We start from the raw sequence: 17,310 nt of genomic DNA, 5'->3' as shown, positions 1-17,310 counted from the left end.
GGAAGACTGCCTGAGTGACACTGAGGAAAAACTTTTTCCCTCTTCTGGGGTACTACACACAAAGTGGCCTGGCCAGAAGGCCAAGTCCCGAAGAGGAAGCTGCAGTTCCTGGAGCAAGACGGGCTGCAGGGTGAGAGAAGAAGCTGGGTGGAGAGACCACCAGAGGAGGGGGCAGCACCTGGAAGGAGCTAAATCCCAGATGGGCCAGGTGTCCCAGCAGTGAATGGCCCCTGTGACAATCTCTTTCCTCCCCCACTCCCTTATATGGAAAACTTAGCACTGATGCAACATTAAGTAATCAAGCACAGAAAAGTGAGGAAATTCTATTATTAAGGCTCCGACAGCAACATTAACTCTGCCACGTTGCACGTATGCACTGGGGTATTTTATATTCCTGTTTTCCTTGTTAATCTATAGCCGTCCGTGGTTTATTTTTAACCACATAATTACCACTTTATAACCCCTAGTACTGAACTTGTATTTGAAGCTGGTGAAGAAAACAAGTTGCATATGCTATTTATAACACGAGTCAATTACCACAAAGACATTTCATAAAACAGTCATGAGATTTATTGAGATAAATACAATAGAAAGTTACATAGATTCTATATTCTGGCAAATCAGTGGCACTTCCAGAGTGTCTCCACTTATTTGGACTCTAAACAACACTGTTTATAGATGACAGCTGCCACTAGGGCAGAATCCTGTTAGTTGCCAAGTGTGTATCCTATATAGCGGATACAGGGAGTTTGAATTCTAAGCAACATGACTAACATGCTTTGGATTACAAGTGCCTGATAATTTTCTACAGCATCCAAGCAATATTGCACCACTAATGTTATTCTCATGTCCCTTAGCCAAAAGTGTTTTAGAGTGATATTCTTGCTGCTTTTGCAAAAGTGGATTGACTACCTAACTTTGCTCCATTTGGCTTTCAAATACAGTTTTTGCATAATTTAAACAGCCCAGAGAGTTGCATGTGAATACACAGCTTTAATCTTCATTGCAACCATTTGTCTAGTGTGAGTGGTAAAGTGCAGTCTTTAGTCATGCTGAAGTCATATTTCCAGTATAAAATGAAAACAAATGCACACCTTGGAAAAAGTGAGCCAGTTTAATAGAACTGCATGTTGTCTGAAGTTAAAGGAAGATCTATGTTGTCCCCTCTAGTGCATGCAACTATAGAGTTTTAACGAATTTTTAAAAGCTCTACTAAAAAACCTCCCAAAATCACATCGTTTAAAATGGACGTGAATTTCTGGAGTTAGAAAGGTGCCAAAAAAAGATTTAAACACAAATTTTTGTTTTGAATGTTTAGTGACCTTAGTTGGTGGCTTACAAGTGATTCTAAGAATACCATCATGAAAAACTATCCCAACTTTCACAAACATACAGAAGTTTGTATTTTCCAGTAAGTTATTGCAGGTCAAGGTAATTTTTTGGAAGCAGAAAGCTGGGTTGTATTAATGTTTAAAGTAACCAGTTTATATACAGTACATTTAAAACATATCTATGTACACTTAAAAACATTATGATCAGTGCTGAGAAATTTAATGACCTGTTAATAGTCAACAAAAATAAAACCTGGTCAGAACAATCTTAGAAAATTTGAACTGTTTAAAAAATATTAGTATAATGTTAGCATTAGAAAAAGATATTAAAACTACAAAAAAACTAACTTGGATTTTTTTTTTTTTTTGCTGAGAAATTGCGGTCATAAAAAATTGGTTTGCATTGAAGAGGCATTTGTTTTAAATTATATAAAAAAATTAAGGGTGGAAGTTGTGGAATTTACAGATTTTAAACTGTTTTCTGAAATAGCAACAATATATTTCTGCCTATAGTTTCTAAAAGCATCTTATGGTCTTGCAAGCAAACAATTTATTACAAATACTATACATTGTAATGCAAAACTAGTTTGGTAAATATTTATACAAAATTAAAAAAACAAACAAACAAACAAAAAAAAAACACCACACAAATCAGGCTGGGAAAGCTACTTGCTATGAGGCTGACAATCCAGTTTTAAGAGAGTGGTATTTTTCACTTCCAGACAATATAAGTAATTCATATTATAACAATGAAATAAAGTGGAAGGAACTATACTTTCACTGGTCTGTTTACACATTAGGCAAATGTTGAACACAGTAATTTACTTGCCATTAAATGAGATCATTTCCCCATAATGCAGTATATATACTCCAAGACTGTGGTTCTGATTCAAAGCCCATTGTCTTCAATAGGTTTTGGATCAGGTCCTATGTTAGGTCAAGTCTTTGTACAGAGGGGAAGGCAGAGCTGAAATAAGCAGGGCCCAACAAAGATAATCAGTTCTTTAGCTTAAGTGACTATTTTGCAAAACTGCCAGGTTTAGTGAAGAAGATTTCGTCCTACTTTTTTCTACTGAAGTTCCTGTTTAGATATGAGAAGAATCCAGTATCCTGTCAAGTTAATGTATTCTTGGTTTTCCCCCATTTCATTTTTTGTTTACATCCAATCCAAAGAATCATGACAACAGCTACAATACTACAAACCGAATTTGCAAAGTAAAATAGGTCAACTTTTGTACTCTGGAAATCTGCACTATATGGAAATGTACAGAGACCACAACATAAGAACATCTCTCTGTCATTACAGTACAGAGAGACAGATTCCCAGGGATCTGAACGCTGAACCAGATACAGTGTTTTTCAAGTCACAGGTGTATGTGATGCACTCCCATACACGTGCATCCCTACTTACACACTTTGCAGAGCATTTATAGAGGTTAACTTCCTATTGCGGAGACTTCATGTAATCTGTGACCTTCAAGTTCCTTGAATGAAATGAACTTTGCTAGGGCAGAATTAGCAATTTCCAGTTGGGGAGTGAACAGTCCATGTATATTACACACCCATCAGTACTAGCAGTGAGAAAAGGAGACCAAGGATTAACAGCAGGAAGTGAGAAAAAATGTTAATAATAGTAATACAGTTTACAAAAGACAAAATAATAAAAACTGCCCCAATATACAGAGAAAGTCAAGCCCTGATTTTAAAAACATCACATGTATGTTAAAAGTAGAAGTTAAGCCATGCTTTAGTTCCAACAAGCCACCTGTGTTGTATAACGTAAAATGGCTTATATGATTCTCACTGGTGTAGGATTACAATTTTTTCAGTTCTTTTGCCAAGTTTCAGGAGCTATTCACATATGTACATTTTTTCAGGTAAATAATAAAATGCAATACTATAAACAAAAAAATATAAAGCCCACAATAAAATGGGGGAAAGCAGCTACACTTAAGCTTACTAACTTCAGGTTTTTAAACTTACAAGCTTAGAGGGGTTTCTAGCAAACCGCTTTATTACTGGATTTTTTTAAAAATACAGTATTTAAAAATATATTACTGTAACGGATGCTACTGAAATGCTGTATGTGTGCAACTTCGTAAGAGGGTATTTACAATACTGGACCTTTTGTAGAGATGAGTTACAAGCCATGTTTACAAGGAAAAGAACAAAATTATGAATGTAGTCATCCCATCTGAAGAACAGCTGTAGATATAAAAGCAGTCACTGAATGAAGATAATGGCATTTTCAGCAAGCCCTTTTCTCTCAGACCAGGGAGGCAATAAATTGCTTGGTTCCATGTTCCTCCAAGAACATGAAGTGTGTCACCATTTTGATGTTTGGGGTTTGTAGTGGATGAACATTTTAGTTTTGTTTTTCAAGGGAAGTCATGTCCATATTGTTCAGTTTTGGTTTTACAGTGGCAAAAAAAGACACATCTTGGTCTCTGTCAGACTGTAAAGCTAGAACAGTCTCTTCCACAGCTTCTAGATGAGGGTTGCCAACACTTTTAAAATAAGCTAGAACAAGTAGGGGGAGAAAGAGGGAGGGGGGAAAAACAGTTTTATTCAAAGCTGTGCTGTACTGTACAGGCATATCACAAAATTATTCTTACCCTATGCCAGAAGAGAGAGAATGAAGCTTTGCTTTTTTAATTTTTTTTTAAATTAATTTAAAGTTACAGATCACACAAAAGACATGGTGAGATTAGTGTTAGCGTCTTTCTTCATCCAGAGAAGTGTGTCTAACTTTGAGGCTAGCCTCCTTGGGGAAGCTAAAGCAAGCCCACGGAAGATGAGAAAGGCGGCTGTGTTTTTCTTTCTTAATTTCTTTCACTTAGGACTTGGCAAAGGGAGAGCTCTGTGTTGAATACTCAATATTTCTATAAGTGGTTCTTTGCTTTTGCTGGCCCCCAAGTGGAAACGTACCAGTAAGAAAGGAAAATTGGCAGGCTGCCATGTTCATTTTTTCTTAAAGTACTATCAAAATACTCCCATTGACATAACTGATTCCGGTGAGGAGTGGGGAAGGGAGACTCCCTGTATAAAAAGAGATGCATCAGAGGTGGCCTGAATGTTTTGAGAAACACTAATACAGGAATATGCCTATGAGTGGAAGAGTGACCATATTTGCAAACAAGGCTGTTATACTATTCATTCTCTAGAACTGAGAAATAGTTGATGAATATAGCAAACTCAGTTTGTGCAGAACCTTTTAAACATCCGATTACAATTACTTTCATTTATTTTGAACCTCTGAATTTCTCAAAAGCATCTCCTCTTTGGACCTATAATTCACTGATATCTCCTCTTAGCCTTCAGTCAGCACTTCTCAAAACTTCTCATTTTAATGGTGTCGCCAGGGCTGGCTTAGACTTGCAGGGGCTCGGGGCCAAAGCCCAAGCCCCATTGCCCAGGGGGGAAGCCCAAGGGATACAGCCCTGGGCGGCAGGGCTCAGGTTACAGGGCCCCTGGCGGGGGCTGAAGCCTTTGGGCTTCGGCTTTAACCCCTTTCCTGCCTGGGCTGGTGGGGCTCAGGCTTTGGCTTTGTCCCGCCCCCGGGCAGTGAGACTCAGGTGGGCTCAGGCTTCGGTTCCCCCTCCTGCAGTCATATTGTAATTTTTTGTTGTCAAAAGGGGGTTGCGGTGCAATGAAATTTGAAAACTCCTACCTTAAATAATTTCTATAACATGCTATGTGACTTTCCCACTATAAATAGGCATTCAACTGCCCTCCACTGAATAGACTATCACATCTGTTGTATTATGTATGTCAAAAACACAAAAGGGTGACAAACTACAGAGGATATACAGTCAGGAGCGGTGCCAGGGTTTTTGCCGCCCTAGGCGGCAGCGCTCCTCCTCTGAGCATTCGGTGGCGGGTCCCAAAGCGAGCGAAGGACCCGCCGCCAAATTTCCGCCAAAGACCCGGAGTGGAAGAACCCTCCGCCGCCAAATTTCTGCCGAGGGCAACAAAATGCCGCCCCCCAAATCTTGCTGACCTGGGCGACCGCCTAGTGGAAGCGCCGGCCCTGTATACAGTAGCCTTTTAATGCTAGCAGAAAAAAAAAACTTTTTGAAAGGAAAAACAAGCCTGTGTTCTTTCTGCAAACTAACTCATATCAAGCACTGCACAGATTGAATTTAAATGTAGGATCCCACAATTATCATGTCCTAGTTTCTGCCTTTGTTATATAGTAAATCTGAACATTCTTTTTATCAGTTGAGCAAGCCAATTTGTGAAAAGCTGCGGTGTTACAGAAACGATGGAATTAATGAGAAATTAGTTCTTACATCAAAGGAATTAGTTTAGCGTACCTTTCTCCAACAGTGTTTGCCTTAGAGCCTTGGCTAACAGAACCCTTACGTTTGGCACAGGATCAGAAGCAAGACTTAAAAGACTGGGAAGTAAGTGTTCGACAAAATGGTCAACAGGCATACACTCTTCTTCTACTACAGCCTGTGGAGGTAAAAGCAGAACATAAGATAAAGCAAGGTGACTAATCAGTGTATCTTTAACAAAAACTATTATCTCCCATTCTTTTCCAACTTGCCTCAAGTTTGGCTTGTATTTAAAAAATGTTACTTGTCTGGCTGACTATTTCAGATGTATTCCTAACTCTCAAATGTATATTGTTCCACACAAGCAGCCTAAATTTATGTTTTCAACAAAGGGGAGGTTACTTGTATATATTTTTTTCTTTTAATGGCCCTTCCTTCCCCTGCAAGTTTCTGGAAGGACACCGCAATCAAAGTATCTGATTGACCCACTCAAGGATAAGTATCATTTGGTCCTTCTACCCTGTCTAGATATGAATTTAGGATGTCAGGATTCATTTGAAGTTGGCCCAATGAAAGCAGTGGACTTACTTTCAATCTTCATTCTGGGAATCATTAACACCTTGACTTTGCCTCTTCTCTTCCCTCTGCCTTATAACGAACTACTAATACGAATCATTTCCCTGGCTAAAAGAAATGATATATGGCCTTTTCAGGGGCTAGTATTGACCACCAAACTGAAGAGTAGGGCAGTCAATGACCACTTCCCTTCCCCCTCCTCTTGGAAGCAAACAAGTTTAGAGACATACCTGTTCTTCACCAACTCTGGGCACCCGGCAACCACCACTAATTCAAAGAGCACATGTGAACTGTATAGTCCCTGTCAAAGCAGGACGATATGCTCCTGCCAGTACTATAGGTGGATTTCACGAAACACAGCTTGTTTTCAGTCTCATCTATATTTTGCTTTGTTGCCAAGAGTGCTGACAAGGGAGGGTGCTACTTCTGAGGTTTGCTTTTGTGATTTGGACACTTCAGTTCACATGAGCCACTGAACCACCCAGAGAAGATAATGACTTTCACTCATTACTGATTTGGAATAGTTCTTAAATACTCTGGGGGTAAATGGCTCTATTTTCCTCTACCAATTCTGAAAGCAATTCCTGCCAGCATTATGAATCCTCTCAATTATTTGTTGATACACCCATACATGCAAAAAGGCAATCTAACCTGACAAATGAAGGCAAAAGCTTGTCTTCCAATCCATTTGGAACAATGACGGAACCTTGCTACAAGCTCATTAATGAAATTTAATCCCAACGCATTTGCATTATTTGCATAGAACTTCTGTAGTATTGCCACAACCTGTGAAAAGATCAGAGGGGAGATTTAGACTGTGAATACTAGCATTTAAGTGGCATCACTTCACTTGAAGACTACTACTTAGGAACACCAAAACCTCTGCAGAACTATAGGTATCATTAAACTATAGTGTTGTCTGTTTTGACAAAAGCTTTACTTAGCAAAGCTCTGAAACGCAAAGGTTGAGCGAAGAGGCCATTTTTAAGCTTCTTTACTGACCCAACTGTTTACTTTGCTATAGTCTCACTAAAACACTGGTTTTAAAAGAAATGTTACAACACCACTTTGGGGTGTTCTCAGTGATATCCTTGCTAATAATAATAATACCACCACCACCACCTTTCTGTGGAGGACCAAAGCAGCAAAGAGCAGATCCTGTGATGTCTGTGGTGCCAGCATATAGACAAGTTCTCTACTTACTAAACACTATTAAACAAAACTATATTGCAGCATAAAACCAACTTACAGGAAAGAACAGTAAGATCATTTGTCTACTTTTTCATGCATCAGATTACTAGCATGTCCTTCTCTACAGAAGGCATATACATTTAACAGGAAAGGTCTGACACAAAATGGGCTCATAGAAGTCATTAGAAATAACTTCAAGAGACTGTGTTGCTATCTCCTGAATAGTTATGATTACGTATGAGAATCATAGTTTTGAGGAAGACAAAGAAAATAGCAGTTACTCATATGCGGATCATTCACAAAGAAAATTACCATTAACACTATGACACAAAGGAAGAAAGGAGGGAAATTCAGAGTTCAGCTTTCCCTTCAAAGCAGCCACATCTTCCAAGTGCAGTCTAATATTTTACCACCACACGATGTGCAGCACTACATACTATCAGGACTACAGCACATCAGATTATAGTAAGTAGTCAGGATTTCAGTTTGTATTCCCGTCATTCTGTACATACGAGTTAGCCTTACTTAAAAAAAGAACTAGGTTTTCCTTAATCTCTTTTATACATATATATTCTTATCAGTAAGTTTAAAAAAAAAAAAAAAAAAAGGTCTATGAAGACCTGGATACATACATTAAAATTCTCCCTTTATCTTGAAATATGTCTAAAAATAGTTCTGTTGGTTAACCATGTAATTAGCAGGCTTATAGATTTGTAAAATTAATATTCAGTCAATATACCCAATGCCCAGTCCATTCTGTAAACTTTTATTGAGCCACAATTTAAAAAAACAGAAGTCTAATGTAATAGACTGTGGGTGAGAATTTTTTAAACCATGTTGCTCAGGAAAGGTCTGATTTTGCCTTTGCAAAAATGCACCTGAAAAAGTCTGCATGAAATCCCAACCTCACTGAAGTCGATTGGAGTTTTGTTACTGACTTCAGGTGGGGCCAGGACTTCACCTTTTATCATAAGAACGGCTATACTGGGTCAGACCAAAGGTCCACCTCGTCCAGTATCCTGTCTTTCGACAGTGGCTAATGCCAGGTGCCCCATAGGGAATGTACAGAACAGGTAATCATCAAGTGATCCATTCCCTGGTGCTCATTCCCACCTTCTGGCAAACAGAGGCTAGGGACACCATCCCTGCCCATCCTGGCTAATAGCCATTGATGGACCTATCCTCCATGAATTTCTCTAGTTCTTTTTGAACCCTGTTATAGACTTGGCCTTCACAACTTCCTCTGGCAAAGAGTTCCACAGGTTGACTGTGCATTGTGTGAAGAAATACTTCCCTTTGTTTGTTTTAAACCAGCTTCCTATTAATTTCATTTGGAGACTCCTAATTCTTGTGTTATGAGGAGTAAATAACACTTCCTTATTTACTTTCTCCATACCACTTTTGTCTCTGCAAAAGTGCATGTATAATTGTATTGTGCCCAGAAAAAACTGAGCATACATGGTAGATGTTGAAACTAAAGCTGGTCCAAATTTTTTTGGAACAAGATTTTTTTAAATGAAAAAACTATTTTTTCAAAATTTTAAAATGTGTAGATTTTTAAAAAATATTTCAATAAAATTTTTCAAAAACAGATTTTTTTTGAAATTTTTCATTTATCATTTTGGGGTTTATTTTTTTCTTCCTTTCCACGTCTTTTTTTCCTCCCTGCAGGCAATGTTTGACAACTGAAATTAAAAAACAAAAAACCCATTTGGAGCACAGAAACTACTTTACAATACTTCATAAAAAATTCTCTTCATTTTTTGACCAGGTCTAGTTGAAACATATTTGCGTTCATAGTATCTGTTGTTACTATATAATTTCAATAAGCTTTTCAAGTAAAAGTGTTGATATTAAATACATTTTTCATAAATTTTTTTTCAAGTAAAATGCTTTACCAGTTTGAAGGAGATCCACCTGACTTCCGATACTTTATCCGAACAGAGAGTTAACGCAATGTGCCGTAAGTAGTCATACACATCATTGGGGCTGTAGAGTTCTAATATCAGGATCAACTGTCTGAAACACAAGGGATCATTGAGTCAAAACATTCCTCTCTTTTCTTTATCACCTTCCTGATGAAGATGGGGGGAAATCATTTTGGTTTCACGAACAAAGTTGTTGAAAATCTGGGAGAACAATCATTTTTTATTATGCAAAGCTTTGGGATTTTGTTCTTCTGTTTAGTCTTCCAGCCAGACTAAAATTTATACATGAAGTGCACATTTCAGAACTACTACATTTCAATAAAATTAAATACAAAAAAATGCAGCTAAGGTGATGAGACTTGACATAAATTGCAGGTGTATAAGGGAATTATCAGAAACTGCAAAGTAAGTTACTTAGGGATTCTCAAATTCCTTATCTTACTTTCCCCTCATTCCTTCTTCACTAAGACTTTAAAATAGTTTATTATTAGATAAAAATGTTGAGGAATTTTGAAATGTTTATGCTATAATGGGAAATTTCTTCCTAACTGCAGAACACAACCACACATACTCTTAGGAAGTTAAGATGAGAAATATTTGCATTACTGCAGAGAATATGTAATTATCTCCTACTCAAGTTGCATCATCTGTGGGAAACTGCACATATCATAGCCATAAGAACAACAATTAGCTGGTGAAATTCTGCCAATCACAGCAAAAAAAATAATTCTGACGCTACAAAGTTCTCCCACTAGATGTCAGGGAACTTACACAACATTCACTGCAGTTTTCCTCACGGGGTTTATAATACAAGGATAACATTACACCAGCAGCATGGTATGGGGGTTAAAACCTCAACAGCCCAAACAAAGCATACTGAACTAAGATTACTGTGAAGGAAAGTATTTTAATTGTATGCATTAAAATGCTTTATGAAAAGAGTCTAAGTGGCTAGAAACATCAATCAATGAATGTGTCTATCTACAGGCTAGCCATTTAGATCCTAAAATTGTATTGAAACAAGCCACCATTACTAGAACCATTACCAGTCCCTATTCCATCCCATTCCACTCCCACTTAAGTGAAAATACCAAAATGAGTCAACTAATTGTACAAATGGAAAAACCAATGCCATACACATTTTGTTGATTTATACATAAGCGCCAGAACTGAATAGGATCATACCTGTCATTGGCTCTTGCCACTGACATACAACTAACTGAATGAGCATTAATATAATGTACCACAGTTTCATAGATTTTAAGACCTGGAAGGGAATCTTTGACAACCTAGTCTGACTTCCTGTATATAACAGGCCATTGAGTTTCACTCAGTTACTTCTATATCAAGCTCAATAACCTGCATTTGACTCCGCCTGGTACTCTATTTATACAGAGATATTGCAAAAGGGACCATTGGCTGGCCCTATGATAGTAAACATGATTAATAAATAATATCTTCCAGAAGGGCATCTAGCCTTGACTCAAAGGCATTGAGAGAAGGAGAATCCACCACTTGCCTTCGTAACTTGCTGCAACGGTTAATCACTCTGTTAAAAACATGGGTCTTATTTCTAATTTGAATTAGTTTAGCTTCAGCATCTAGACACCTGTTCTTGCTATGCCTTTCTCCTCTAGAGTAAACGGTCCTTTATTACCTGATATTTTCTCTTTGTGAAGATACTTTTATCCTGGGGTCAAGTCATCTCTCAATCTTCTTTTTGATCATTTAAACAGATTGAACTCTAAGTCTCTCACTGTAATGCATTTTCGTCAGCCCTTGAGTCACTTTTGTGGATCTTTTCTGCACCCACTCTAATCTTCAGTATCCTTTCTAAATTGTGGACACTAGACTTTATGCAGTATTCTAAAACGTCTACCAATGCTATATACAGGTGTAAAATTACCTCCCTACTCATACTCACTGCTCCCATGTAATTAGATAACCCTACTATTTGCCAACAATGAGAAATGCTGTCAGAGTACGGTTCAGCGAGATAGGGACCTATATGAAATAAGTTGAGGGTACAGTTCCTAATGGACAGAGTCCACATCACAAATCCATCATGGATATTGATCTATCCTCTCGTCTAATAGATGATCCCTAAGGTTGGGCTAAGGCTCATTGGTGGGGCAATATGTTGTAACCTAAATTGTTGCAACTGTACAAGATCTTCTGGCCTAAATGTAATTCAAAGTTTAACCTAAAAATAATCTCCCTGACCCTTTAAATGGAAAGTTACTGCCATTTACTCACATTTAGGGGGTGTTACAATTCTGAACATTACCATGAAAGGTAATGGAACCACACATTAACAAGTTTTACTTACTCTGCCAGCTCGTAACGAAACCTCCAATTCCTGCTGTTATCAGTCACAACAAATTCTTGAAGCTGGTAAAGGTACTCACGCCTTTTGTCTGCATGAAGCAACTACGGGAAATGTCGTTCCACAAACAACTGATTAGTAAATACAACTGATTAATCCAGCAGTTCAAAACTTTGTTTGAAGCTTTATAAACACTTTTCACTTCTTTCAGGGTTATTCTTCTATTCTTTACTCCCTGTCACTCCTGTTTATTTGTATTTTCCTGCTAGAAAGAACTCTTAAAATCAGATTACAGTTTACAGGGAATCTGCTTTTTCTCCAGAAAACTAAAGCCCAGGTTCTGAAAGTGATGCACCCCCAGTTGGGGGAGCTCCATATGCCGAGGCACTTCTGCCCGTGCAGTTACTCAAATAATGCATGAACAAATTAGGCCTGTATAGACTTCCCACAAATCCTTAGAAGATTTATTCCCGTCACACTTTTTCTACCCGCTAAGGTCAGTAGAGAGCGTAAGTTCAGGCCTGCCCTCACTTGAGTGCACAACATATTACTTTTCCAAGGGAAATGGTGGAAGTCCCATCTCTGGAGACATTTTAAACAAGACTGGGCAAAACATTTTTAAAAACACTACCACAGGGGTCAATCTTGCAATGGACCCTGAGGATGGACTTGATGAGCTCATACCTTTTTGTATTTCTCAACTAATCATAGGCCACTTAGATTGCTCTGAACACAATTCCACTACAACAGTTTACAAAAGCAAGCAAACAAAGTCAGATTTTTCAGCTGGATTTAGTTTGAATTTCAGAGGGGAAAGTGGAGGATCTTTAATTAAAAAATTAACTTCTCTGCAAAAAAATCCCAAACCCAAAAAACTATTAAATGATATATTTGAATCCACAAAAAGCTTCTGTGGCAATTGCTGCATGAAAAATGGAGGTTTGTATGTGCCTAAGAAAATGAAAGCAGAAATTTATACTGCTATATAATCTCCTACCTTAAGGAAGTCGTAGAGATGTTTAAGAACTCCAATCCGCACTTCATCCAGATCTTTTAAGAATCCATTGAAGATCGGCACCAGATCAGCTGCTGTTAGTTGATCCCCCAGAATAACAGCCAGCTCATGTATGGAAAAAGCTAGTGTCCGACGGACCTTCCACTATCCATAGTTAAGAAAAACCAATCTAGATTAAACACTATAGAGATTCTTGAGCAACTCTTAAATAGAAGTACACTTATATTTTGAAGGGTATGGGCAGAAAAAGCAGAATTCGTTACATGAAAGCCAGGTGCTGCATAGCATGTGTCATTTATAAAGTCTCCTTTCTTAAATAAAAAAAGGGCACCTGGCACAACATTCCAGATTTATCATAAAATTGTATTCACTGTCAATTTTAGATATTATTTTTTGTGAACTACAGCATAGTTTGCTTATATTTCTAATTTGTATAATTTGCTTAGTATTCTGAACGCTTATTTGAAAATGAAGCTTTACCTGTACATCTGCTGCCAAGGTCTCATACGTATCTTTCAAACAATGCCAGTTCTGCCTGCCCAGAGTTAAGGCCACCCCTGGGAGACTATATGCACAGTGTTTTGCTATTTCAGTGTCAACAGTCTGGGCTCGAGCTGGGTCGGTCATTGACAAGTACTGGTCCAATAAAGGTTGAGGTATGATATCCTACAAAGATAGTAAATTATTAACAATAATACATTAAAGAAAGAGGAAGATATCATCAGTATGGAAAGACATCTGCTCTAGCACAGCCTTCTCTCTTGCCTCTAACCAGATGGCAAGTGCACCAGAGGCACACGCCAGGACAGAACAAATGACTGAACACTCCACAGCCTATGTCAGGCTAGCGCAACAAACTACAGCATGAGTCACTACCTTGGGTGGCTTGTCATCCAGTTTAGACAAAGCAGTAGGCAACAGTCTATGTATCAAATCAGGAAGATAGCAAAGGTTGATTTTTATTACTGAATAAACATCATTTTGGGTGCTGCATCAAGTTATTTTATGCAGCTAGATCTAACAGCTAGATTTTTCCAATGCAGTTCTGTTTATATAAATGTCTCTGGCAATTTAAAAACGAAATTGTTGTTTGTAGGCCAATCTGCACCCCCAGTGAGAGCAGCATATTAAGCTGCTGCCTGTGATGTGTAGGCAGCAGCTGGGGATACCAGAGAGAGATTCCTCTGTTTACAGCACCAAATATGCACTCTGTGGGCTTGCCTGGAAAAGGAAAAGCCTGGATTTCCATTAATGATTTTAATCGAAGTCAATAGAGTTCCACTCATTAATGCCTAGAATATTTTCTGAAATTATGGAATTGACTGGACAGGGGTTTACAAATTACCACATTACAGACAAACAAAGAAATGCCACAGAGTTGAGGGTAAGGCATCATGAATGAATATTTTAAATCACCTGTAACTTGGATTTATCATCTTCAATGGGTGGATTATTATGTTGTTCTTTCTTTAAAAATTCAATGGTCCCATTGTGTTGTTCCTCTGACTCCTGTAAAAGGATGTTGGATTTTATGATGAAAACAGTTCGTTTTACTTTCTTTCATTACAGAACTACTGTTTAGTATATCTCAAAGCATTACACTGAAGAGCAACACAATTCAGACATAGAGCAGGTCTTTGAGGGCCAAATCATGCTCACACTACTCATGTAAGTAGCCAAGTCAAGATGATTACTTATGTGAGTAATGCAAGCAGAATTTGGCCATATAAGAATCACCCACAACAAAATGGATTCTATGCAATGTCTTAATCAAGAAAGGATCAGTTTTCAGCTTCATGAATAGCAGGTCAGATCAAGAACAATCACTATGATTAACAGACACTGCACATCTAGTTATTGACCCACTATGGCAACAAAAATATTACTCCAAAGGACTTTCTTTAACCAAATTTTAGAATTGTTAAAACACTAGCCAGAATATTTTGATTTCAGTGAAAAGGTCAATGTTGAAATAACGCCTCTGCCTTCATGCTCACACTCTGTGAATTCAGAACCATGTTCAGATTGAGCAACTGATTAAGATTTTCAATACTTTAAAAAGGTATAATCAATTATTAATTGTAATTGCAATGAACCGAACATCCTTCAGATACTGGAAGGTAGTTTCTTATTTATTCTCTAAAGGTTCTACTCTCTCTGCAAATTTAGCAGATGTTGACAAAGCAGCTCAATATATTTGCTTCAGAAAAAATAATACACCGATAAAAGTTGTATTCATTTTGGAGTACACTCCTGAAAACTCTAATTCTCCTGCATTTCCCTCAAGATATTGCTTTTATTTTCCCACAGACCAGTGAAGAAACTGTTCTGGTGAACTCCAATCCAAGATCAATATGTCAATTTGTGAAGTATGCCCCCTTATGAATTCCTAATAAAATGCTGGTGATTAAAAAATGTACTCCTGTATTGCGGAGGAATTGAAGGTGAACATCAAGTTGTAGTTAACACAAATGCTAGCACTGAATGTGTTATTTTAGGGGACAAGCAGGGTTTTAGTATCTTCCTATGATTAGCTCCATCATAAAGACAAAATTACAAGCACTGTGAAAAAGTTTTCCTATTTAGCCTACAAGCACATTAAGAGTATTGTAAAATGGCAGTCAGGAAGAATGTGCATTGTCACTGGTTGATTTAGTCCCTTGTCTGGGGACAAATGACTTATATTTGCTTTAGAAACAGGGAAGATTTTGTTACGTTTGTTTTCTATGAAGCTCCTGTACGGCCACTTAAAGCTTTCTATTTCCTGGCTCACCTGAACCCAAATAGAAATAACCTCCTTGACAAACTTTAAATTTTGTTTTATAAGTGGATATAATAAATTGTAGTACAGTAGTGTCTAGGGCCCCCAGTCAAGAACAGGGCACTGTTGTGCTAATTGCTGGGCAAACAGAGGTAGACATTGTCCGTACCTTAAGAGCTTACTTGTCTATCCAGAGGATGAGTGTATACTTACTGTGCTTTTCAGTATACTGGTAGTGGATTGGTCGCTTACATCATCCTGGAATGATGAAGAGGACAAAGTGTTCTTCTCCACAGTGGCATGGCTGGCTTCAAAAGTGGACAATTCATTCTGAAGTTTGCCATTGCTCTCTTCTGTGCGTTTGGTCTCATAATCATTGATGGACTCCAACTGAGCAGCTCTGAGCGCAGCGGACAATACTTGAACCTGGGCTGTATAAAGTAAAGGGATCGGGGGCACATTTAGGGCTTGTCTACACAGCTTGGCGAAGTGCACCAGATGGATGTGATTTGTAAAGAGCATTAAGAGGTTGCACTCTAACCGCCTTGTGTAGCCCCTGATGATGCACTCTGAAAGATAACTAGTTCACATTAACGTAGTCCTGTGTAGAATGGGACAACATCAACGTGAACCAGGTACTTTTTAGAGCACACCATCAGGCTCTACACAGGGCAGCTAGAGCGCTCTACAAAACACAGCCCTTCGCCAGCATAGCGTATACAGGTCCTTAGTTTCCTTTCTGTGCTTCATTTTAAAGGAGTATTAACGCTACAATTATTTATACTGAGAGATTAAAAAAAAAAAAAAACACACAACGACATGCATAGAAACATGAGAGGAAATATTTACCTCTGCAAAAAAAGGTCTAGAATTAACTTCAGCAAAACCTTTCAGAGAAGCTGTGAGCATAGATTTAGAGGCAGTATTACCGTTTCCAGCAGAAGCATATAAGTATCTGTTTCTATTTCTGGACAGACCTCTGATAATCTCTGATGGCAAGGAACCCTGGATCGTGTCCTATTTCACTATCCTTAAAACAATTTAACATGGAGGAGAGTGGGGCATGGGGCCAGCACTTTTCGAAAGGAAGCTTGAAACTGAGGCCTTCATCCAGAAACTGAAGGCCAGCCTCTAGGTAGGAGGCTGCCTGTGAAACTCTGGATCCCCCCTGCAGTTAGGGCGTATGCTGGGAAACTGTTTAAAGGCAAAAGGTAACTTGTAATAGAAAAGGAATTGTATCTAACATACAAGTGTAAATGCCAGAAGTTGCATTTCGTATTTATTTACTATGTAACTTGTATGTTTGTTCTCCCTTACTATTTCATCTTTGAGTTTTTTACCCCAAGCAGATCTCTGTTGTGCAACAAGTGAGTTGATAACTGGGTGGCTGATTTCATACCTTCGAGGGTGATGAACCAGAGGGCAAAAGTCTGAGACTCTGGTAGTTAAGAAGTTGGGGAGGATAGATTAGGTGAGACTTGGGACTGGAAGGACTGTTGGTGTCGCCCTGTAAGCAGGGCCGGCTCCAGGGTTTTGGCCGCCCCAAGCAGCCAAAAAAAAAAAAAAGCCACAATTGCGATCTAAAAAAAAGCCGCGATCGTGATCTGCGGCGGCAATTCGGCGGGAGGTCCTTCACTCCCAGGCGGAGTGAGGGACCGTCCGCCGAACTGCCACCGAATACCTGGACCTGCCGCCCCTCTCTGGAGCGGCCGCCCCAAGCACATGCTTGAGAAGCTGGTGCCTGGAGCCGGCCCTGCCTGTAAGAGTAACTAAGCTGGTGGAAGCCAGGGTGAGACCTTGTGCTTGTGGGCAACCTACTGGTGCCAGGGATCTGAGCCGTAGCAGCAGAGCATTAAGGCACCCCAAAATTCCAGGGCAGGCAGTGACAGAACCCCTTACCAG

General features: G+C 38.7%; 1 protein-coding gene across 3 annotated transcripts in view; it reads right to left on the bottom strand.

Annotated features, from left to right (window-relative positions):
• Positions 1-547: 547 nt before the first annotated feature.
• LOC128847126 (serine/threonine-protein phosphatase 4 regulatory subunit 1-like) overlaps positions 548-17,310 on the bottom strand; it is a 45,099-nt gene continuing 28,336 nt past the window's right edge. For 2 of the 3 annotated variants that reach the window (XM_054046465.1, XM_054046466.1), the window contains 9 exons: positions 15,622-15,839; positions 14,064-14,156; positions 13,128-13,313; positions 12,630-12,791; positions 11,636-11,736; positions 9,277-9,397; positions 6,839-6,973; positions 5,648-5,789; positions 548-3,851 (listed from right to left, as the gene is read on the bottom strand). In XM_054046465.1, the coding sequence (XP_053902440.1) occupies positions 3,697-3,851; positions 5,648-5,789; positions 6,839-6,973; positions 9,277-9,397; positions 11,636-11,736; positions 12,630-12,791; positions 13,128-13,313; positions 14,064-14,156; positions 15,622-15,839 (1,313 nt within the window). In that variant the 3' untranslated portion in view covers positions 548-3,696. Of the gene's footprint in view, positions 3,852-4,259; positions 4,371-5,647; positions 5,790-6,838; positions 6,974-9,276; positions 9,398-11,635; positions 11,737-12,629; positions 12,792-13,127; positions 13,314-14,063; positions 14,157-15,621; positions 15,840-17,310 lie in introns of all 3 variants that reach the window. The other variant, XM_054046467.1, reaches the window with a different exon arrangement.

The sequence above is a fragment of the Malaclemys terrapin genome, chromosome 12 (assembly GCF_027887155.1).
Source record: "Malaclemys terrapin pileata isolate rMalTer1 chromosome 12, rMalTer1.hap1, whole genome shotgun sequence".
In the NCBI taxonomy this organism is placed as follows: Eukaryota; Metazoa; Chordata; order Testudines; family Emydidae; genus Malaclemys; species Malaclemys terrapin.
This window is presented reverse-complemented; position numbering and strand designations above follow the sequence as displayed.